The 21,484-nt window shown below is 44.6% G+C and overlaps 3 protein-coding genes across 5 annotated transcripts; 2 read left to right on the plus strand and 1 right to left on the minus strand.

The window, feature by feature from the left end:
- Positions 1 to 275: 275 nt before the first annotated feature.
- On the plus strand, positions 276 to 7,180 carry exosc1 (exosome component 1). Its single transcript, XM_088634451.1, has 8 exons — positions 276 to 367; positions 1,142 to 1,257; positions 1,461 to 1,535; positions 4,695 to 4,783; positions 5,704 to 5,737; positions 5,836 to 5,886; positions 6,227 to 6,311; positions 6,824 to 7,180. Exons 1-8 carry the CDS (start codon positions 340 to 342, stop codon positions 6,928 to 6,930), a joined length of 585 nt encoding a protein of 194 aa, XP_088490577.1. The 5' UTR covers positions 276 to 339; the 3' UTR covers positions 6,931 to 7,180.
- A 210-nt stretch (positions 7,181 to 7,390) lies between these two features.
- Positions 7,391 to 9,662, minus strand: mettl18 (methyltransferase 18, RPL3 N3-histidine). Its single transcript, XM_088634449.1, has 2 exons — positions 9,457 to 9,662; positions 7,391 to 8,555 (listed from the first exon to the last, which is right to left on the minus strand). The coding sequence occupies exons 1-2, from the start codon at positions 9,562 to 9,564 to the stop codon at positions 7,650 to 7,652; spliced, it is 1,014 nt and encodes a 337-aa protein (XP_088490575.1). The 5' UTR covers positions 9,565 to 9,662; the 3' UTR covers positions 7,391 to 7,649.
- Positions 9,663 to 9,877: 215 nt separating this feature from the next.
- On the plus strand, positions 9,878 to 21,376 carry zdhhc16a (zDHHC palmitoyltransferase 16a). 3 transcript variants are annotated; one of them, XM_088634447.1, is made up of 12 exons: positions 9,878 to 10,040; positions 11,356 to 11,429; positions 13,138 to 13,391; positions 13,977 to 14,171; positions 14,643 to 14,731; positions 15,122 to 15,150; positions 15,955 to 16,088; positions 16,741 to 16,836; positions 18,266 to 18,351; positions 18,655 to 18,778; positions 19,012 to 19,082; positions 20,771 to 21,376. In XM_088634447.1, exons 3-12 carry the CDS (start codon positions 13,152 to 13,154, stop codon positions 20,871 to 20,873), a joined length of 1,167 nt encoding a protein of 388 aa, XP_088490573.1. In that variant the 5' UTR covers positions 9,878 to 10,040; positions 11,356 to 11,429; positions 13,138 to 13,151; the 3' UTR covers positions 20,874 to 21,376. The 3 variants fall into 3 exon arrangements, with proteins under 3 accessions (XP_088490573.1, XP_088490572.1, XP_088490574.1); XM_088634446.1 differs by lacking the exon at positions 11,356 to 11,429 and having other exon boundaries at positions 9,879 to 10,040; XM_088634448.1 differs by lacking the exons at positions 11,356 to 11,429; positions 16,741 to 16,836 and having other exon boundaries at positions 9,880 to 10,040.
- The last annotated feature ends 108 nt before the right edge of the window (positions 21,377 to 21,484 follow it).

A 21,484-nucleotide genomic window follows, 5' to 3' on the forward strand; every position in this document is an offset into this window, starting at 1 on the left:
GTTTACTTGTCCCTTTGCAGCCTACGCATTCTGAAGCAGCTACGTACTCGAACTGTACAATTACAGGTGGGATTTTACTCCATGTTTTCTGTTAACTGGCGTATTCAGATTAGCATAACTTGCAATACAACAAAATGTAGCCATGGTAAAATTAAAAGCACATCATAGACTCGCAATCAGATCACAGCTTTCCCAACTCTTACTCGACCGGAAGTCAGTAACACTGAACCACTAAAAAAGCTTAATCTAGAACAGCCGTTCTTAGGTTTGGCCAATCAGCGGACTCGTTGCTTCTGCCGTGTGAGCCAATCGGAGCTTTTCTTATTCTATTCTGAAAACATGTCTCCTAAGACGCTGTGTGTGCCAGGTACGTGGGGTTTAAAAACGTTATGTGAAATAAAATGTATTTAATGACTGAATCGTCTGGACCTGACAGCAGTTAATACACACATGGATACATTTTGACTGCAGGGTTTCACTTTCTTGTCTTGTATTGATTCTTAGTTCATTCACCAAATGTTGTGTGAGTTTTTAAAGTAAAAATCATAGTAATTCTTAAAAGTTTGAAAATGATCCCCTGACTGAGCCACATTGTTTAATATAACACTTTTTTGTCAGTAAGGGTAGGTCTCTCGGGGCAACAGAGGTTATAGCACATTTCGTTGCTGTTTTCGGTAGCTGTATTCATAAAGTGATGCCAGAAACTGAGTATGGGTATACCTGTCTTGCAGAACAACTTTGCAATTGAATGATAAATTAAAAGTCGTATTGAAAGGACTCGGTGTATGGTGAGGTATAACATTAGAAACAGTAGCAGTATCAAAGCAATCCATCAGGAGCCAAACACTTAAACCTAGTATAGTTTGTAAAGTTAACCTCGCTTTACCGACAGTTACATCATCCTGACGAAATTCGTGTTTTAGGTACGTCGTAGAGACTATTTTTGAAGCTTAACGCCATTTATAAAGTAGACATTTAAACCATTAAGCCACGTCTTCTGACCCCGTCCTTATTAAAGTTGGCACTTGAAAGTTGTTATTTTCAAGTGATGCTGACAGTATAAACAGCATTGTTTGATTGTTCTGTTGCTCTGGGGCTGGACTTTGAGCAGTGGTTGCCTGTAAATATTGTCGTCCTGCAGGAGAGAGGCTGTGCAGCACAGAGGAGTGTGTCCCGGGGCCTGGAACGTACTTGCGTCATGGCTACATCTTTGCCTCCCTCGCTGGTTATGTGCTGAGGAAGAACGCGGGAGAGGAGGTGGGTGAGAGTGTGGAAGAATTGTACTTCCTCCAAGTGCATCTCCTAAGTGTGGAAGGAAGTGTTGTATGTGCAGAGGAAAATGGTTTAAAATATACCAGAAAGATCTGTAAATGGTCATTGAAACTGGATTGTGCATTTGTGATGGTGCAAGAGTACTGTTCTAGCAATGGGAGATTTGTCTTGGCTGTTGTGTTCTGCAGATGCCTGTGGTCTCGGTGGTGAAGGAGAGTGAGGCTCAGCTGCTGCCTGATGTTGGCGCTACAGTCACATGCAAGGTAGGAGCTCTGTCCTCCAGGGTGTTTTACACAGAAGTATGAAGTTCTCTGTCCTAACATCCCTCAGTTTGCTCTGTGCTGCACAGGCATAGCAATACTAACATAAGCCTACCTCACTGTTTTTTTGGTCATTTGTATTTTGGTATTGTTGGGTTTTTTGCCAGCCTAGACTAATAATATCTTAAGTTGTAGATAATAGCCAAAAATTCCTATTATACAGATGCAGCCATTCAAAGTGTGCGGTACAGACACGTACCGCAGGTAAGATGACACGGGGTACCGCGGTGCGTGATTGGTTGACCGACAGGGGCACTCGTGGTCCGTTGGTCTGTCGTAGAAAGACTTACTGTAAACGTCTTTACTGTGCCCGTTGTAGATATTGAATTTTACCACTGAAGGGAAATCTTAGTAGCTGAGCATAAAAAGAATAGGAGCATACTGTAACGCGTGTGAAGGCCATAAACGATATTAATTTTGGAACGTAAACATACAGTATATAGCTGGTCTTGGTACTTTAAAGAAAAAAATACACACCAGTATTCCATTTCTCCCTAAACATTGTAAGCTTCGAAGTCTTTAACTAACGTGATACCGGAGTCAACAAGCATACTTTTAGAATTTGATTAAAAGGGAATATAATATGGAATCGCGTATCTCAAGAATTTAATAACGGTATGATTATATCCGTGTACTGCGGCAGGGCTGTGTAGGGCTGTTTCGCCTGCCTGTTCATGCGAGCTGTCTTGTAGCCTACTGGTCTAGGTGCGTGACTACCAACTGGCAGGTTGTGTGTTCGAATCCAGCTGGTGCTGGACCTTTCAGTTTTATTTATTTATTTTTTAATCGCGTAACATAAACATATTACCATATGCAAACTGTACTGTATACAGTATGTATATGTATATTTAATGTCTTAACTGTGCCCGTTTAAGTATTGAATATTCATATCTAATTTTACCACTGAAGGGAAATCTTAACATAAACATACAGTATATGGCTGGTCTCGGTACTTTAAAGAAAAAAATACACACCAGTATTCCATTTCTCCCTAAACATTGTAAGCTTCGAATGAAACCACTAAATAAAGACATAAATATAGAAATCTTAAGATTTGTTTTATTTAATGTTGGTAGCAGGATGAACTGTCAGAGTGTATATTTTGTCGCAAAGTTGCTGCAAGATGTTAACAGTGAAAAAGGTATTTAGAAATGAGTTATTTCAAGATGAAAAAGAAAACATACACGAAACATTAGAATATACCATTAGAATATACACAAACATTTTAGTGTTTCATTCTGAGCAGAAGACCCTCACACCTGAAGAGTGCTGGCTGTGACGAATTTAACCGGTTTTACAGGTTTCAATCACAGACCATGTGACATGGGACTCAGTAAACTAAAACACAGCGCCACTGGATTTGATAATACCTAACCAAAATCCGCAATATGGAAACAGAACCTGTGTAATTGTTGATAGATGATGTACTCGTAACATTTTTTCAAGACGAACTACAACATTTAAAAAATGACTTGTATGTACTTGATATCTCTAATCAATCCACGGGTTCCAGCACAAAACGAAACTAAAACGCATACCGTTTCGCGCTTCTTATTAGTTGCTCAAAAGTAATTTGACCCTATGAAATGCATAATATAAACCTAGAAACATATACGTGAGCAGTACTTAAGCACTGTAGTATCGGTGTTAAGACATACCTCTCAAATACTGTAAATCAAGTTAAAAATATCTCAAGACCGATTCTGGTCGTAATGAAACCATGTTTCGTGTATGTTTTCTTTTTCATCTTGAAATAACTCATTTCTAAATACCTTTTTCACTGTTAACATCTTGCAGCAACTTTGCGACAAAATATACACTCTGACAGTTCATCCTGCTACCAACATTAAATAAAACAAATATTAAGATTTCTATATTTATGTCTTTATTTAGTGGTTTCATTCGAAGCTTACAATGTTTAGGGAGAAATGGAATACAGGTGTGTATTTTTTTCTTTAAAGTACCGAGACCAGCCATATACTGTATGTTTATGTTAAGATTTCCCTTCAGTGGTAAAATTAGATATGAATATTCAATACTTAAACGGGCACAGTTAAGACATTAAATATACATATACATACTGTATACAGTACAGTTTGCATACGGTAATATGTTTATGTTACGCGATTAAAAAATAAATAAATAAAACTGAAAGGTCCAGCACCAGCTGGATTCGAACACACAACCTGCCAGTTGGTAGTCACGCACCTAGACCAGTAGGCTACAAGACAGCTCGCATAAGCAGGCAGGCGAAACAGCCCTACACAGCCCTGCCGCAGTACACGGATATAATCATACCGTTATTAAATTCTTGAGATACGCGATTCCATATTATATTCCCTTTTAATCAAATTCTAAAAGTATGCTTGTTGACTCCGGTATCACGTTAGTTAAAGACTTCGAAGCTTACAATGTTTAGGGAGAAATGGAATACTGGTGTGTATTTTTTTCTTTTCATGATAGGTGTCGCATTTTAAATCATTTTCGTAGTTAGAAATTATGAAACGCCCTGTTAAAAGCAAGGAAGTTTTTATGCCCGTTGAAGTAAAACAAAATGCCTGACAAAGTATGGCTTGGACAGATTCCAAGTGCTTGTACAAATGTGCTAAAGAAATTATACTTTGAGTATACAGCTTGTCCAAAGTCATCCATTATTAATACTATTAGTAATATCTTCAGTAAAGGCTTTGATGCATAAATATTTCTGATAAAGGTAGGTTGTGTACTTTTGTCCAACTGAGCAATCTTGCTTTCATAAAATATACCAACATTTGAATGACTGATGATTAACATGCTGTAATACACAGTTCAAAATTAAAGGCTCAAATGCTGTACATGAGAGGTTAAGCTCCCCCTGGCGGTTTTACAAGGCGACGCCGGATAGTTAGTCACGTGACACACGTGATACCGCGTGATACCCCGGTGGGCGTGTCGCGGTATGCCGCGAAATACCTCACCCATTTTGAATGGCTGCATCTGTAGATGTGAGGTGCCAGTGAAACAGAATGTCATTTTTGTCCTGGTGATTGTGGACTTACAGTGTTATAAAAAGGGTTTGGTCAACATTATAGTTCCAGAGGAGTGAAGGTCTTTTGCCAACAGGTTACAAGCATCAACCCACGGTTTGCTAAGGTCCAGATCCTCTATGTTGGATCCACCCCACTGAAGGACAAATTCAGAGGAACAATCAGGTAACTAGAGCTATGACATTTCAAGTAACATGTCTCAAATTACATTTTAGCATATACTTTTATTTACTTTGTAAATACCCTAATAATGCATAACATATGTGTTGTTCTTGTGATACATTTTTCTCACTGACCAGTCCATGGCTGTCTCCTTGCAATGCTATGTGAGAGTTAATCATTTTTATGGACAAATTGAGTTTTTGTATGTAATTTCACAATTGAATTTTCCATTCATAGTGAACTTATATTCTGTTCTATTAGTGAGTGAAATGTGAAAAATCCACATCCCACAGACAGGTTTTGTGTGTATGACCATAATTTCTGTATATTTATTATGCATTTTTTGTCCTTAGAAAACACTGTTGTTTCATTGTCAACTGCTGTATTTGAACTGTTAGTCTAAAAACAATTTGCATTTATTGTTGGTGCTTGGAGACTCTACTGAATAATTTCCATCGGTCCATGTGTTTTTTCATTCAAGTCTTGGCAATTCTTCTTGCCTGTTTGCATCATGTGAACACAAAGCAAAAAGTCTTGGGCTAACGATTTAAAGAACTACAACAAATAAATAAACGTTCTATACATGTGAGCTTTGTAGTTATAAGTTTACAGACATAAATGTAACTATATGAAAACAGATGAAAATAGCCAGGACATTAAGGCTAAAGCCCAGGTTGAGGAAGGAAGCTGGTCCCTGTCATCACAAAGGTGGGAAAATGCCGATGTCATGTACAACAGAGTAGTGCTGCTTATTTTTTGGCACAGTATAAGGCAAATTCCCATGTGACCCTGAATTAAAATATTTCTAAGCAATACTGAACTGATGGAAAGTTGAAAGACGCTGGCGTCTCATGTTTCTGTGAGTGTGATGCATTTAGGTATTTTTGGTACAGAATCTAAATTTCTAATACTTTTTTTTGTAGAAAGGAAGATGTGAGAGCTACAGAAAAGGACAAGGTATTATTTTCAAATTGACTTGCAGTGCATTGATATCCAATAAGTGCCTTTATTTCCGGTTTCCCAATCCCATAACCTGTAAATTTACTCTTTATCAGGTGGAGATCTACAAGAGTTTCCGACCAGGAGATATCGTTCTAGCCAAAGTTGTATCCTTTGTAGATGCTGAAGGGCAGACAACAGCCCTCTGTTGCTCGACACCTTTCTGATGCTTCTAAAAAACATTAACAAGAGCTGCGCGTTTGCTGATGGGTTCATCGGCAGTCGGCGCACGCTGCATGGAGTGCAGCTTTTAGCGGCATTGTGAATAAAGGGCTCAATGGAGATGTAAAGCTTGAGTAGTAACAAGTCTGACCTGTATGTCTGTACAAAATGTTCTGAATAATGTCTCGTGCTCTTAAGTTCTAGATCCAGGCTTGAGCCTCTCGGTTACCACAGCACAGTGATTCCAGTTCTGTCTGTCCCGTGTTGCCCTTGACCACTAGGCAGATCTCCCTAGGTGATGTCCAGTCCAACTATCTTCTCACCACAGCGGAGAATGAGCTGGGAGTGGTGGTAGCACATAGTGAAGCAGGTGAGTATGTTTTCAAAGGACCTGCATTGTTGACTTTGAACTGATTCTTACCTGCATGGATGAATCACATTCCAGTTTTGCAAATTGTGCGTTTTGACTGAATAGAATAGAATGGTGTTCTGAATTGTTGAGGGAGAGAATACCATGAATATAATCTTTCAGTTGGCCTTAGGACTCTGCATGCAGATTTCAGAAGATGTCTGCATTTCTCATAGTGCCCCAAATTACAACAGTATTGCATAGGGTTTTGAAGTCCTGGTCAAGACATGGTTACCCATTACTCTGTTATTACTGTGACTGGGGATTTAGTGACCATTATCGATCACATTGTAATCATACAAAATGCTCCATTTATGGCACTGTGGCTGTTCCTGATAATGTTATCCCCGCCTTTCGGTTGTTTCTGGGATGCCACGTATAACGGTAGGCGTCTGTTTAAAACGCTCTCAAGCCAGGTCGGGAGTGTTAACCCTGTCGGAGTGAGAGTTCTACACCCTTATGTATTCCCGCAGGTGAGCAGATGGTGCCGATCAGCTGGTGTGAGATGCAGTGTCCGCGGACTCATGCCAAAGAGTTCCGGAAGGTGGCGAGGGTACAGCCGGAGTACCTCCAGGCGTGAGGAGGCCCCCAGCCATCTGTCCCCCGTGGCCCCAGGCCCCACAGCACCGTGAAGCTGGGCTGAAAGACGTGCTCCCCTGCAGGGTGCAGAGGCCCAGTGTCTGGGATCTTCCCTGCCTGGGTGAATTCTGTCAAGTACAACACTTGGACTTTGATGTGAATATTTAAATTATACTTGGGATTTACGGCTCTGTGCTGGTGTCGCCTACACAGATTTTTTTTTTATCAAGAACGGTATTAAATATTTTTTTTAGCAGATCCCCTTTTGTTGCTTCATATTTACATCTTTAGGGAAGGATTAAGCTCAGTGTGGTATAAAATAGGACTCAAATGGTAACTGAGTAGAGAGGGACTATTATGATTACTACTTTTAAGTCTTTGAAAATATTTAGACAGCCTTTAGTTGAAACATTCATTGTTGTTAATCTCTTTGTGTGTGTATGATCAATATGGATCCAGTATGTTGATAGATTGCTTTATTTTTTCTTGCTTTATGGTTTGGTTTCCACAGATTTTGTCATGGTGGTGTTCTACAAAAGTGAAAAAACTTATTTAATCTTTTGTTCAAAAACATAAATGTGAAGCCAGGACGTGTTTGCTGTCAGAAACAGTTAACGTTACGCTGGAGTGCGATTTTAGACTCCAGGAAAGCTAAACAAATCTTGAACAGCCCCCCATATTTTGCAAGTTTGATATTACAACCATTTCTGTATCTCGTGTTCATGTAGTATGAATTGCATCTCTTTCTTTGAAGCTCAAAAGCACCACGTGTCTCTGAAGCCCTTGTTCCACATCCTTCACACGCTTCACGCTGAAAATGTTTTTCTCTTCCACGTAACTCTGGAAGAGGTGCAGTCCTCCCCCAACGCCAAAGTAATGCGCCTTGGTGGCCAAGTACACCTGCCCCACTGGAGCCAGCAGCTGGCTCAGCACCGCGTGCAGTGCTGGGTAGGAGGCTGTGTTGTAGATGGTCTCGGATGTCAAGATCATGTCGTATTTGGGAGGGGGGTCAGTGCTGAGCAGCAGGGTGAGGAAAGACGCCCAGTCCCCTGAGAAAAACCTGCACCGGGCGAGCTCAGCACGTGTCTGGAGGCCTGTGGCTCTCCTTTTGGGGGATGGGCTGCTACTCTTCCCCTCCCCCTCCTCCTCTTCCTCCTCCTCCTCCTCGATGTTCAGCAGTACATTGGGCAATGTCAGTGCCTCAATCACAGTGCTGTTATAGTCCTGGAAGTGGACCTCCTGGGCTCCTCTCTTCAGGGCTAAGATCCCCAGTAATCCTGCTCCACAGCCCAGGTCCAGCACTTTCTTCCCAGAGAAGGTCACTCCTTCACTCTCCAGGTACCCAAGGAGGTCAAAGGTGCACTCCCAAATGCGCAGGCCGCCCTCGTACACGCCGGCGATGAGATCGGAGTGCGAGGCGGCGGTCTGGGTCAGGATCTTCTCCTGGTCCGGGCGCTCCGAGGCCGTCTGCTCCAGCACGGACTCGTTGAGGTAGCAGAGCGGGGGCAGGGTCCCCAGGGAGAGGGTCTCGCACACGGAGTTCTCTAGGAGGGGCCGGCAGTCCAGGGGGGGACGGTGCTCCTTCGCTTCCTTAAGTGTGCATTCGAGGGGCTTGCCAGCCTCTTCCTGAAATAAATTGACAACGTTTCTATAACACTCTGCTTGGAGTGCCACGGGTAATCTTGTACTGACCGAAAAGGTACACCTGCGCAGAGATGGGAGATGTTTTCTCATTTTCATTCCAGCGATATGTTCGGCAATTTCAGCAGATGGTTGAGTGAATGTAGCAGTGCTTTCTTGTGATTATGACAGCTGGGGCAGTTAATGCCCGTGAGTGTCTCGATAAAAGAGCCTTCTTGACCAGCAAGGATGTTCTGGTGGCTGTTCAGCTCAATGAAGGTCTCAGATAAGTTTTATTCAGATCTTGGCGTGTAAAACTCTTACAGACCCCTTGCGATTATCTGCCAGTGAACACAGGTGTTCCTATTCTCTGTTGATGGAGGTAAGGCTGGCAGCGCTCCAGAGCCCGTCCTGGACAATAGGGCACAGTCAAGACTATATCCCGAAGTGGACGCCTGGTGCACTGCAGGGGACCCACTCAAGTTCACGGTGCCAAGCAGGAGACGACAATCTACCCAGTCAGCATGTCTTAGGGAAGAAACCCAACCAGCAGGAGCGCTGACCGCCGCTACACTAGCAGCTCAGCAAACTTAATAGACCACATCGCCACGTAAAACCTGAAAATAAAAACTGAAAAAATAAGACTGACAGCTCGCACCCTCATAAAGTCCAGCTTGTTGTTTTAAACAATCTTGAATTACGGGAACAATTACGGTTTCAACAAAGCAACCCCGAGAGCAGCAGAGCTCCGGGTTTGTAATTTAAACTCATTACTTTTCTCTACCAAGATCGTTCAGTTTCTATCTGCAGTACTCCTGCCCACCCCCGGCTCTGAAAGGAGACGCAATTAAAACCACTACTTCACACTGACGCCTGCTCGTTGCGGGACCTGCGGACCCGGACTTACAGTATTTTTAGAAGTCTTATTTTCTTCACTCGCCAGAAGGGTGGCATGATCGCCCAGACACGAATCCCCCGCGTCCAGCTGCACATCGAAATTGAAGCTGAATGCCATGGCTCAGATGAAAACACCGCAGATTTCAGCAAACCGAGCAGGGGAGCAACACCACATGCACGCGTCCACACGAGGGGAGGGGACGAGTTTAATTGAATACATGTCCCGTGAGCCTATGGAATTATTCACGTGACCGTCGACACTTTTATCTCCGAATAAATAATATATTGGATTAAATTCTCCACGTTGCGGTTGATTGCATTATGCTAGTTTCTTTTTAGATGTAAGATCACGGCTTTTATGGACTTGCATTAATTTTCAAAGGCTGTAGTTCCTGGAAGATATGGAGCAGGAAGTGTAATTGCAAAACAGCATTTCCCAGACTTCCGCACTGTCGGACACATGCGTAGGGTGCCGACAGGGCAGTACCACAATGTACTTTTATTTATTCCGCCGCATTCCTGATATTAAACACTTCGTACCACAATGAGTTGAGAGGCCTCGTCCGATACGAGCGGGGTCCCGGTGTGAGCCAGGTGGGTATCTTATGCTTCTGTCAAGTAGGATCTGCTGATTTTATTTCTCCACGGCAGATAATAAGTCTGCAGGTGGCGTGTGCTGTTTGACTGAGGGGTGATGTTCTGATTGAGGGAAAAACAGCAGGGTTTGGGGGGATTTGGTCGTGATGCACAATGGTAGAAAAATAAATAACATCGGTAGCTTTCAGGTGATGTTTAATACAATAAAACAACAAATGTTCTCGAACCTTGAATGGGAATTAATTAAATCTGCCATTTTGTAGAACTGCGGGTCGGTCATCCGATGAAAAAGCATAAAACGGCTTAATCCTTTCGTCTCCCGTGAAGATTAAAAACTGCTTATATGTCTGTAGATGAGTGATGCGGTCACCGATGGACTGAAGTCATTTTACAAATTTGAAATAACAAGGCAGTTTATTTTCATTTTGTAAAAAAAAATAATACTTATTGTGCATCCCCTAACATAGGGATTCGTGCTCTGGCAATGTAGCTGAGAGCTGCCTGGACTTGGTATCTGATTGACCGGGGTTCAAGCACAGACGGAGTTATAAAGTGCGCTTGAGCTCGACAAGAATGTGTACGGCCCAGTGCTGTGGTGGGGTCAGGCTGAATTCCACTTGTATGTTAATTATACTTTATTAAAGGAGTTATTTCATATTTATGGCATCAAGTTTGATGTTTAATTTATAGAAAAACTAACACGCTGTCGTTACCTGTAAAGTTAAAATACCCAGGGGAAAAGGTAAGGGGAAACTTGTTTACATACCGTGCGCTCCGACCGGTCAGGCTGCTGCTCTGGATACTGGCGACTATAAACCCTGCTTTTCGTGTGTTTATCTGGAACTGCTGTCTCGGGAGCTGTGAACAATTTCACGTTCATCATTTTGAAAGGATCGTTTTATAAATACAAAAGTCGTCATTTTCTCGTGTACACGGAGATAAAAACGGAGCCCACACATTTACGCTTCACCAGGTTTGAAGATGACAGGCTGAATGGTTTACTACTTCAGTCACTATTCTGAACTAGTCATTTGTCGCTATAAAACTTGAAAAAATCTTCCTACTATTTCACCATAGAAATGTCTAAAAATGAATCTTTCATTATAATGAACACTTTGCTAACAGAAGAATAAGAACCACACATTGTTTTATCTTCCGTATTAAAAAGTATGTACTTTCATCAGTACAAGATGTATACTAATTAGTATTTCTGTCATTAGTAATACAAGTATTGTTTCCCATGAGCTTTTATGTAGCTAACCTTTCAGGGAGGTGTCTGAAATTGTTTCTTTGATCTTCTTATCATGTCCAGGCACTGCAACGAATCCCGTCAGGTTCCCTCTGAGTCAGGATTTGTTCGGTTTTATCAAGCTAAAAATGACAAATGTAGGTACTTCCGAAAACCAAGACTAGGGCATCCTCTGTATGTGCTTTCTCATGTCTGTCTGCTTCTGCATCGACCTGCTCCTGGGAGTCCTGGGGAGGCATGCTGCTCTTAAAGCCGAGTTATGCTGAAACACGCTTGGCAGCTTTGGCAATTGTTCTGGAGCATCACCTGTTTTCTAAGGAAATGGGTATTGAAATTATTACTTTCACGCACAAAGCACTGTGAGCAGGTTTGGAAGCTTGTCAGTTCCCACTCGCGAAGAAGCAGATCTTGTGAAAGTGGCTAAATGCTGCCCTACAGCTGGTAAACGGGATCGCTCTTTCCCTTGAACTTGCAAGTTCAAAGAAATAATGAGACTGTTGATCTTCATTTCGAACGACCAGAACGTTTCAATTCGATGCAGGAGACAGGGAATCGGCAACATGTAGATGAATAACAATGTGACAATTGACCAGGTAATACAGTAGGACAGAAAACAGCGTTTTAGAGTTTCATTTCGAACGTAACTCATGATTGTCGAGCACCGCCTCCCTTCAGTCATATCGGTCAGTTTGAAGAAGTGTTCAAGGGATATCTTGTGGTCGTTCCCTGATTGTACGCCACGGCTCATGATTTCTGGTAATCCCGGAGATGTGTATGGACAGAGACAGGAGTTAGGGCTAGAACTAGGCCAGTGTAGCGTTAGAGAGGATCACTGTACTGTTGTTCCACAACCTGCTTAAAGACAGTAAAACACAGAGGCCTTCTAGATGTATATAAAGGTCCCACAGCTATTGATTTGTATGTTGAGCAACCAAGAATCACAAATTCCCAGGCAGATCAATGACAGAGCTGAGCTGCAGTGGAGAGATGACGTCCCAGCGGCTCCGAAGCCACAGCATCAGACAGCAGTGGAAACCGGCTTTGAGTAAAACCACACGCTTTTAATGAACCAGCACAAGGTTTGTAGCAGTTCATGAGAAAGCACACTAACAAGCAAAACCCCCCTGCAGAAGCTTTTTTGAAATTGACTGGCAGAAGACGCCTTGGGGTGTGATTCTCTTCTCAAGTGCTCTAATGGGTGTGGAGTTCACAAATAGATGTTTACCTTCGTGTCCAGAAGAATAGTGTCTTTTTTCTGAGTTGTTTAGTATTTCCCCCCCTCTCCAGACCATTATGACTTACCTAGGAGTGTACAAATAGTCTTCAGCATCACAATTTCTCTGTTTAGAGCAAAGGTCCCCAATTGCTGCTTTTTATTAATTTTCCGTTCACATATCTGATAACGCGTGCCGATTAGTATCTGATAAATGCACTTTTTACCAACACGGAGAGCACTGTCTGAGAAGGCAAAACATGTTTTTGGTGTCGTCACTCCTGTATTTAGGTGTGGCATTAAAAGTCATCAGCGGTGTTTTGTAGAAACAGAGAGGCGCCGTCATCCAGTGTAACTAATACTCAGCCGTATTAATTAAATTCGTTGGAAATAATGCTCATCTCGGGTGTCTGCTCATTCCCTAATTGTTGGCTTCGCCCTGTGCTACATGACCTTTGCTTCAATCCCTGGAGGGTTTCCGAGAGACTAATCCAAGGAAGGCGGAGAAACTCCGGGCTCCCGCTTGCCGCGGTTTCTCCGCCGGACCCCCCCAGCGGGCCGCTCCTCGGGCTGTGGCTCGTGGGCCGACGTGTCCGAGCAGTGCCGTCAGCGTGGCTGCGTGTCTGTGTCAGTGTTTCGCAGGGGGATGCGCAGTCGGGCACGGCTGTTCGCTGGCGCCATGCGGTTGTTCTTGCGGTGGTGTCGGCTGTGCCCAAGGCGAAGCCGCTCGAAGCTGCTGAAGCGACCGAGGGAGCTGTGGAGCTACGGCAGGCTGATCCTGAGGTCCCTGTACTTCAACTCGCTCACCAACTCGGACGTCATCATGGACTCCTTGTTCGAGCCTGTCTACTGGCTGGTGGACCACCTGACCCGCTGGTTTGGGGTGGTAAGTTGGGTAGTCGGCGCAAAGGACAAATATGAAAACCTGACTTTTCAAATATGACGGCTGTGACTTTCCAGTTCTCCCCACTTGATGAACACCCGGCAGTTATGAGGAATTTGCAATTCAGGCATGTTGTTGAGGCTGACACCCTGGCTTCCTTTAAGAACGACTGACTTGGATCCTCTAATCAGGGCAGGAGACACTACTTTACACAAAGGGTTGTAGTGGTATGAGACAAACTACCCAACCACGTTGGTTAATCTGATACCCTGACATCTTTCAACAACCTTTTCTTCACTTCTTGTGTTATAAAATTGGGATGCCTGTTATTGCTAACTGGCTTTGTCAGCTGTGCTTCCTGTACGAGGGTGTGTAACTTTTAATATCTACGTACAGTACGTGATGAAACCACCAATGGCTGAAATCCCCATTTATACTTCCCTTTGCTACTTGCATGTCCTTATTTAGCCAGTAACGTGTATCCTCATCCCTGCCCCAGTCTTGCAATCGGTGAAGCCAGGTGTGGAAGCTGTGTGTTCTGTTCTGGCGCTGACAGTGTCTCCTGCCCATGACCCCCTCCCCTCGCAGGTCTTTGTGTTCCTGGTGGTGGTGCTCACCAGCTCCGTCCTGCTGATCATATACCTCAGCCTGCTGCCCCTGGCTCTTACTACCTACTCCCTTCCCTGGATTGTGTGGCACATAGTCTACGGGCACTGGAACCTGGTGATGATTGTCTTCCACTACTACAAGGCCACCAGGACCTCTCCGGGCTATCCTCCACAGGTACTCCCTGCCCCCACGCGGGGCACCTGGACACAGAGTGTATATACGGGCAGGGTGATGTCAGCTCACTGGCAGCTCTCGGCCTTGATAAGATTAAAACGACACTTGTCACAGGAAAGGCAAGCGGAAGATGGCCAGCAGAGCCCAAGAGAACAAAAGGATGAGGAGGTTCATGTTGTTGCTGGTTGCTGCTGATCCGTGGATGCAGAATTATTCTTACAAGAAAACTGTGTTTGTTACAAAAACTCGGAACGCTTGTCACAGAACTTGCTGTGTTTTCAATAAGAGGGAAGGGCAGAATAGGAGTAACACAGCCTTACCAGAAAGGTGGACTGGAAATGGATGCGGAAGAGTCAGAGTGCTGCGTGCGTATGTGACCGTCTGTATGAGTCAGAGATGCAGGCCAGGGGCCTTGCGGGCTGCTTGCCTGGAGTTCATGACTCTTCCTATCACTTTGTCCTTTGACTCCAGATCAAACATGACATCCCTTCTGTGTCGGTGTGCAAGAAGTGCATCACCCCCAAACCAGCCAGGACTCACCACTGCAGCATCTGCAACAGGTACAGCCACACCGGGCAGGTACACGTTTCCTCTCCACTGCAGGAAGTGCCTGGAATACAACAGGACAAGTCCCTAAGGCTGAAGTGCAGTGCAGGGACATATACTGGGGTTAACAGTGCAAGCTCTGCACATACTCCTGTAAAAAAGAAACAAGCTGGGTTAAACTCTTATACACATGCCTACCAAACGAAATGAGCTGCTTTTTTATTCCTGTATGTTGTCTTTTCATGGTCTTAAAACAAGCAGCTTTATGGTTGCTTTAGCAAAGAGAGCCCCAGTGCTTGCCAAGACCAGCAGAGGGTGAGGAAGGCCCCTTGTGCTCTCTCCTGTCTAGGAGTCAGACAGGAATTTCACACTTCGCACGTTTACACAGTTCTCTTGCATTCCAGGTGCATACTGAAAATGGATCACCACTGCCGTATCCTTTTCCCTGTCCTGAGAGCTGGGGAGGTCCAAGCTGGCTGGGTGCTCACTAATGAGCCTCTGGTGTTTTCTTCTTCATCTTGTAGAATTAAACTCTTCCTCTTCAGCATTTGTTCAGTTGACCTTGGATACAAACAAACAGGACTTAGTCACAGTGTCCTTCATGTGTGTAAGGACTTCATCCGTCCTTCAGATGAGACGTCAGTCCTTCGGATGAGACGTAAAACCGAGGTCCTGACTCTCTCTGGTCATTAAAAATCCCAGGGCATTTCTCGAAAAGAGTAGGGGTGTAACCCCAGCGTTCTGGCCATATTTCCCATTGGCCCTTACCAATCATGGCCTCCTAATAATCCCCATCTATCAATTGGCTTCATTACTCTGCTCTCCTCCCCACTGATCGCTGGTGTGTGGTGAGCGTTCTGGCGCACTATGGCTGCCGTCGCATCATCCAGGTGGGGCTGCACATTGGTGCTGGTGGAGGGGAGTCCCCATTACCTGTAAAGCACTTTGAGTGGAGTGTCCAGAAAAGCGCTATATAAGTGTAAGCAATTATTATTATTATGATGATGAATAATATACAATGTTCACAATTGACCCATTTCTTCTCACGGGGCTGTACACATTACACAGTGTATGGGTAACGCAAGCGTGTAAAAATTGTTATTTAGAAATTGTACACACCAGTGTAGTAGTGTTAGTAATTATTTTCTATATCCTCTTGCGTGGCACATCTCGAAACATCACGTGTCATTGCGATCCAGCGGCAAGTTCTGACTCCCCTTAACGCTGCCTCTCCCAGCCTGGCTCAATAACTGCGTGGGCCACTTCAACCATCGCTATTTCTTCTCCTTCTGCCTCTTCATGACCATGGGCTGCGTCTACTGCAGCATCAGCTGCCGCAACATGTTCTTTGATGCTTACAGTGCAATAGAGGTGAGCCCCTGACTGGCAGCTAATTGCGCACTCGTCTCCCCAGGCAATATGAACCGGCCTCGAAAATTCATTCATTTTTTATGAACTGTTAATTACCTAATGTAGAATTCCAGGTGGGCAAACGGAAGCTCTCGGATTCCAGGCGCTGGTTTCTGAGCTTCGTAAAACTTAATGCGGGAACGTGATCAATTTTAGGAATTGCTGGGGTTGAAAGAGGTATCGTAAAATCGTGACAAAACATCTTAGAGATGTTTTTATCTTCTGGCAGCTCAAACAATATGTTTGGAGAATCAGGCTGTCAGAGAAATTAGATACGGCCTGAGAACTGTCAGACCTAGAACATAATAAACATTTTCCTTCAAAAGATCCTTCATGAATTCCAAGAATCCAAAAGGACTGGCAGTTTATTCCTCTGAGTACCAAGCATCCAGATGTAACCTGATATCACTTGCTTTACAGTCATGAATGTTCATTCCCAGGTCTGTTCTCTGGTACAGGTCTCCCAGGGCTGCATGGTGTTGGATATTGGCCTGGGTGGTGTGTCCCAGTCAGAGGGACACACCAGTTCCCTGCCCTGTTGCAGTGACATGGGCAGGGAGCTGGGGGGCGCTGATTTTAACCCAGGCCCTGTGTGTTTGCATTGTTTCAATAGCGCATGAAGAGCTTGGACTCCGAGAGGCATGGGGTGGCAGTGACGGAGGTGGGGCTGATTTTCAGCATCCTGCCTCTGGGATTCGTGTCTGGGCAGGTAGTACAGAGACCCTGCACTCTCACTGGGCTGCATTTCCAGTTGGCACAGATACACACCCACATAACCCTGCTGCCAACGTGTGCCAGCAGCTCTCTCACCCCTCCCCCTCTGTGTGTCGTCAGCTGTGTGTGACCTTAGACAAGTGTCCCTTTACCGCAGGGTGGCGATCCATTCATTGATAACAGATTCACCAGCAGTCTGCGCTTCCAGCAGAACAAGTCAACATTTCTGTTCCTTGACGTAAATGGATTTGTTTTCGTCAGCGCTTTTTAATTTGTGTGACCATGGTGCTGACCAGAAGTCTTACTCGGAAACAAGAAAGAACTCTTGTGTAATTTGTTCCTGCTCAGTTTATCTGGCACCCATCAATCTGACCAGACAGAGAGCCTCCACAGTAGACAACTGTCTGGACCTCGTGATGTACAACAGCCTGACAGGCTACCATTTACTTGAAACTGCATATTTTCTTTTAAATAATTACACTCTGCTGTCTGTAGTAATCGCAAAGGCCTCTGTGTGTTTTTGGTGGAAAGAACAGGGGAAAATGCCCTTTAGCTTCTCTCCAGCAATAGATCTGCTCTTCAGTCTCTCAAACTGCTGTGTAGTTCATGTTTTCTCCTGTCCTTCATTGTGTGCTCTGTGCTGTTGGCTGTTAACCCAACCCTTCATGGGAGAGTTTGGGTTGATTCTGCAGCACAGGCTTCCTCCCTCCTTCTGTGAAAGTGCCCTGACGCTGCCCAGTGAAGCTGTAGTGGGGCGACTCTTGGGTCTCATTCCCTGTGAGGTGACCTAGCTGTGCGTGTGAGAGCTGTGCATCAGTAACTGGGTGTGTCCTCTGTAGCTGTGAGTCATTACATAACTGATGGCTAAACTTAGCCTTTAATTAACAGAACTGTTACTCTAAATATACAGTGACAGGGTATCTGCCCCCTGATGTTCACGTCTTGATAGGGAAGTCTGCTCCAGCCTTTAAAGCCAACGACTCCAGCAGGCTGACGAAGACAGGAAAAAGCTCAGGGATTTGGAAGGATATGATTCTTGCAGTATGTATAGTGTCAAATGGATATGACATTTAATAAAGTTAAACATTCCTTCATTCTGTTAGAAAAAAAATATCTTCTATGAAGGAGAGGGAGAACACATAATGTGCTTTGTGGGGAAATATGAGCTTTAAGCAGCCAGATGGTCTAAGCAAACCTCCTCCAAATACAGAGTTTCACTTCTATTTAACAACATCTGTTTTCTTGAATAAATATTGTCTTATCAGCTGTTCTGATACCTGTCTCCCAGAGTGCCAGTGCCTGGAGTTACAGCCAGTGTCTGAGTGTGGCCAGCACACCGTATTTCTAGGCAGGATGGAGAAAGAAAGGCGACTAGCCCGGTCAGGAAGAAGAGGTTTTCTCATTCTTGTTCTGCTTTTTTTAAGACCTACTATCAGACTCCACCTCCTCCCTTCACCTTCAGAGAGAGGATGTTTCATAAGAGCATCATTTACCTGTGGGTGCTGACCAGGTGAGTTGATCACCGTGATCTGGAACACGGTAACATGCACGTGAAGTGGGAGGGCACCCGAAACTACGGGTGACCCATCTCTGTTCATACCTCTAGACAATGAGAGGCTGTGCACATGCTTTGATGTTTTGGGCGGAAAAGCCACTGAAATGTGAATCCAGAAAGGCCTGTTGTTTAATAGATTCCAGTGCAGGTCTATGTACTGTAAGATCATGTAGGTTTGGTTTCCCTTTATGTCAGGGGCTTGAGGCTTTTTGGGATTGTGATTGTTTCTACCTCTCCTGCCATTGTCCCTCCCCGCAGCTCGGTGGCGCTAGCTCTGGGAGGCCTGACCCTGTGGCATGCGGTGCTCATCTCTCGAGGCGAGACCAGCATTGAGAGGCACATCAACCGGAAGGAGGCCCGGCGCCTGGAGAAGAAGCATAAGGTGAGAGAGGATCCTAGACTTGGCACCTAGGCTGCACCCGGGCGTCCGCAGGGCCAGACCTGTAAACTGTCTTTGTAGAGCCATTTCATTCTGGACTCGATAAGTAAGAACTGATGAAGGAAGAAACTGCGATCAGCAGGACTGCGTAAACCAGTGTTATTTAACTGTTAAAGCAGGGGAGTGACATGTTTAACCCAGAAATCTGAGACCCTTCTTTTGACTCTCCTCTGCAGGTTTTTCGAAATCCATTTAACTATGGCAGGATGAACAACTGGAAGTTGTTCTTTGGAGTGGAGAAGAAGAGGTGAGCTTAAGTGTTCTTCTCAGTGACAGGGTCCTGACACCAGCGGGTAGCATTGGACTGGTCAGGTTTTTCCATTCCTCACTTGCGGCCTCTTCGTCCTATAGAGCAGGGCCATCAGAGTTGGACCCTGAACAGCCTGGGGTCTCCGCCTTTCTGTTCCATTCGCACTCAGTCACACAGTGGGTCTAATCATTTAATTAAAACAAAAGAAGAAACAGCAAGTATGCTAAATAATCACATAATGCAGGTTTTGACAAAGACAACCTAAACAAGGCCTCCAGTTCTGGAAGGAACAGCGTGATCACCAGGATTGTAGTGTAGCTGACAGAGAGGACATACAGGGGCCAGGGGGGGCTCAGACTACGCCATCAGCTGATGGGACTGCTATGCTTGTTTACGAAAGAAATAAGGGATTTATTCACAGACTGCAGGCTACGATTTTCACCCCTCATCAAGGGAGAGAGCTCGCCCACAGGCTGGACATTTTCAAATGTAGCACCAATTCATAGAAGTGGAGATGAACCTGAACCAAGAGAAACTATAATCTAGTCAATTGTACCTCTGTTATTGGTAGATCTAAACTAGAAGGACACTTTGAAAACAAGGTCATTTTAATAGACAGCCAATATAGATGTAGGAATGAAAGATCTTAACTTACTAGTATTCTTCAAAGAAGCACTAAGGACAATTGATAGCATTAAAGAATACAGTACATTTAGATTAGTAGACCAGTTTTGATCCCTAGTAAAAGACTCACTTAATTTGTAAATTAAAGTAATGTATTCACGTACATTGAGAACCAGTTAAGGAACAAGAAATAGCATCATTTTGGATAAAATCCTGGATCAAACAGACAAATGATGCATGCAGGTAGTATAGGCAAATAATATACACAATCGTGTGGATGATTCTGAGCATTACAGCAGGGGCATTCTTATCTAGATTCTTCAATGTCCTTATTATGTCCTTATGTGAATAAATATTAGCACATGGAACAGAAGTAATTTATGATGTCAGTCAGAACAACACAAAAGGTTGACACCTAGAGAAGCACGTGTCTCTTTTAACTTTTCAATGGTGAATTAACCTGGACTCATTCCTTTGCCACCCTCATGCTGACCCCACCCCTCGGGGATATTATAGCCTTAGCAGGAGTTCAAAGAGCTCCAATGAAAAGATTGGTCACAAGGGATTACTGCCATATGGAGATAGATTAAAGGAGCTATATCTCTTCAGTCTAGGAAATGGGGAGATTTCATGCAGGTATATAAAGTCTGAAAATGTTTAACAACGAATGAAGGTGAACTTATCTTTCGCACTAAGTAGTGAAACGAGGAGTCACGACTGGAAATGAAAAGGGAATTAAAGTAGAACTGAAAATGGGAAGCACTTCTTTACAGAGCTGTGGGTTTTCCAGGCTTCCCAGCCGGGTGGTTAGAGGCCCAAACTGGAGACTCCTTCAGGAAGTCGCAGGGCACAACAATGGAGTCCCTAAACCACCACACAAGATAGACGAGCCAAACGGCCTTGCGTGGTACAGAGTTCGGACGGGTTACAATTTTCTCATTTCTACCACAGAGCGGTTAAGATAAAAAAGCAGGTGATCTCTTCTTGAAATGGTATCCAAGAGTGAAGGTTTTTCTGCAGCCTCCAGTGGGGCCAGCTAACGGTCATTTCTGTTCCCGCAGTCACTGGCTGACTCGAGTCCTCCTGCCCTCGGGACACAGCCCCTACGGGGACGGCCTGACCTGGGACTACGCTCCTTACAGGAACTCCCTCGTGTCCATCTGACGCTGTCCCGCACGGCCTCGCTGAGGGGCCCGAGCCCCAGGCTGTCCGACGTGGGGACAGACTGCAGCGCTGACCGGCGCTTGTGTATCCTCTTCCCGCTCCCCAGAAGATTGGTCTTTTGTTAAACCGTCATCGCCTCCCTTTTGAAATGATTTCCTTGTGTCCCTGGGTGCATTTTTAGTTAGGGGTTAATGTGCTGGTGTGGGGGGGTGGGGTTTTACAGGTGCTGGGGTGGAAGGGCTTTCGGGACACATTGGACTTACAGGAGCTGGGCCTCTCGTGGCAGCAGAAGGACCTGGACCAGCAGTGGCTACAGCTACAGTACCATCAAGGAAGGGTCCAATCTGAGCAATAACTGCCCGTGCGAGTCTTGAAATACTCTCTTCTCGGATACAATAAGCCAGGACTCAGTGGAGCTGTGCTCCATCACATACTGTTTGACTGTGGGTGTTTGTTATATTTGATAATTTAAAATTAAACTTTTACAAAGTTGTTTTAAGGTTGTTCTAGTAGTATGAGCTGTTTTGTCGCCTGCCCCCCCCCCCCACGTGACTCCTTGACATAGCATTCTGTCTGTAAGTTTCCCATCACCCTCACCAGCCTTGCTGACC

The sequence above is a fragment of the Lepisosteus platostomus genome, chromosome 6 (genome assembly GCF_059453375.1).
Source record: "Lepisosteus platostomus isolate fLepPlt1 chromosome 6, fLepPlt1.hap1, whole genome shotgun sequence".
In the NCBI taxonomy this organism is placed as follows: domain Eukaryota; kingdom Metazoa; phylum Chordata; class Actinopteri; order Semionotiformes; family Lepisosteidae; genus Lepisosteus; species Lepisosteus platostomus.

Excerpts from the sequence above, each read along its gene's own strand:
- exosc1 (XM_088634451.1), top strand. The coding sequence starts at position 340 with ATGTCTCCTAAGACGCTGTGTGTGCCAG. Across the intron at positions 1,258-1,460 it reads GGAAGAACGCGGGAGAGGAG|ATGCCTGTGGTCTCGGTGGT; the intron begins GTGGGTGAGAGT and ends TGTGTTCTGCAG. Across the intron at positions 4,784-5,703 it reads AAATTCAGAGGAACAATCAG|AAAGGAAGATGTGAGAGCTA; the intron begins GTAACTAGAGCT and ends TTTTTTTTGTAG.
- mettl18 (XM_088634449.1), bottom strand. The coding sequence starts at position 9,564 with ATGGCATTCAGCTTCAATTTCGATGTGCAGCTGGACGCGGGGGATTCG. Across the intron at positions 8,556-9,456 it reads ATAAGACTTCTAAAAATACT|GAAGAGGCTGGCAAGCCCCT; the intron begins GTAAGTCCGGGT and ends AATTTATTTCAG.
- zdhhc16a (XM_088634447.1), top strand. The coding sequence starts at position 13,152 with ATGCGCAGTCGGGCACGGCTGTTCGCTGGCGCCATGCGGTTGTTCTTG. Across the intron at positions 16,089-16,740 it reads ATGCTTACAGTGCAATAGAG|CGCATGAAGAGCTTGGACTC; the intron begins GTGAGCCCCTGA and ends TTGTTTCAATAG. Across the intron at positions 18,352-18,654 it reads TACCTGTGGGTGCTGACCAG|CTCGGTGGCGCTAGCTCTGG; the intron begins GTGAGTTGATCA and ends CCCTCCCCGCAG.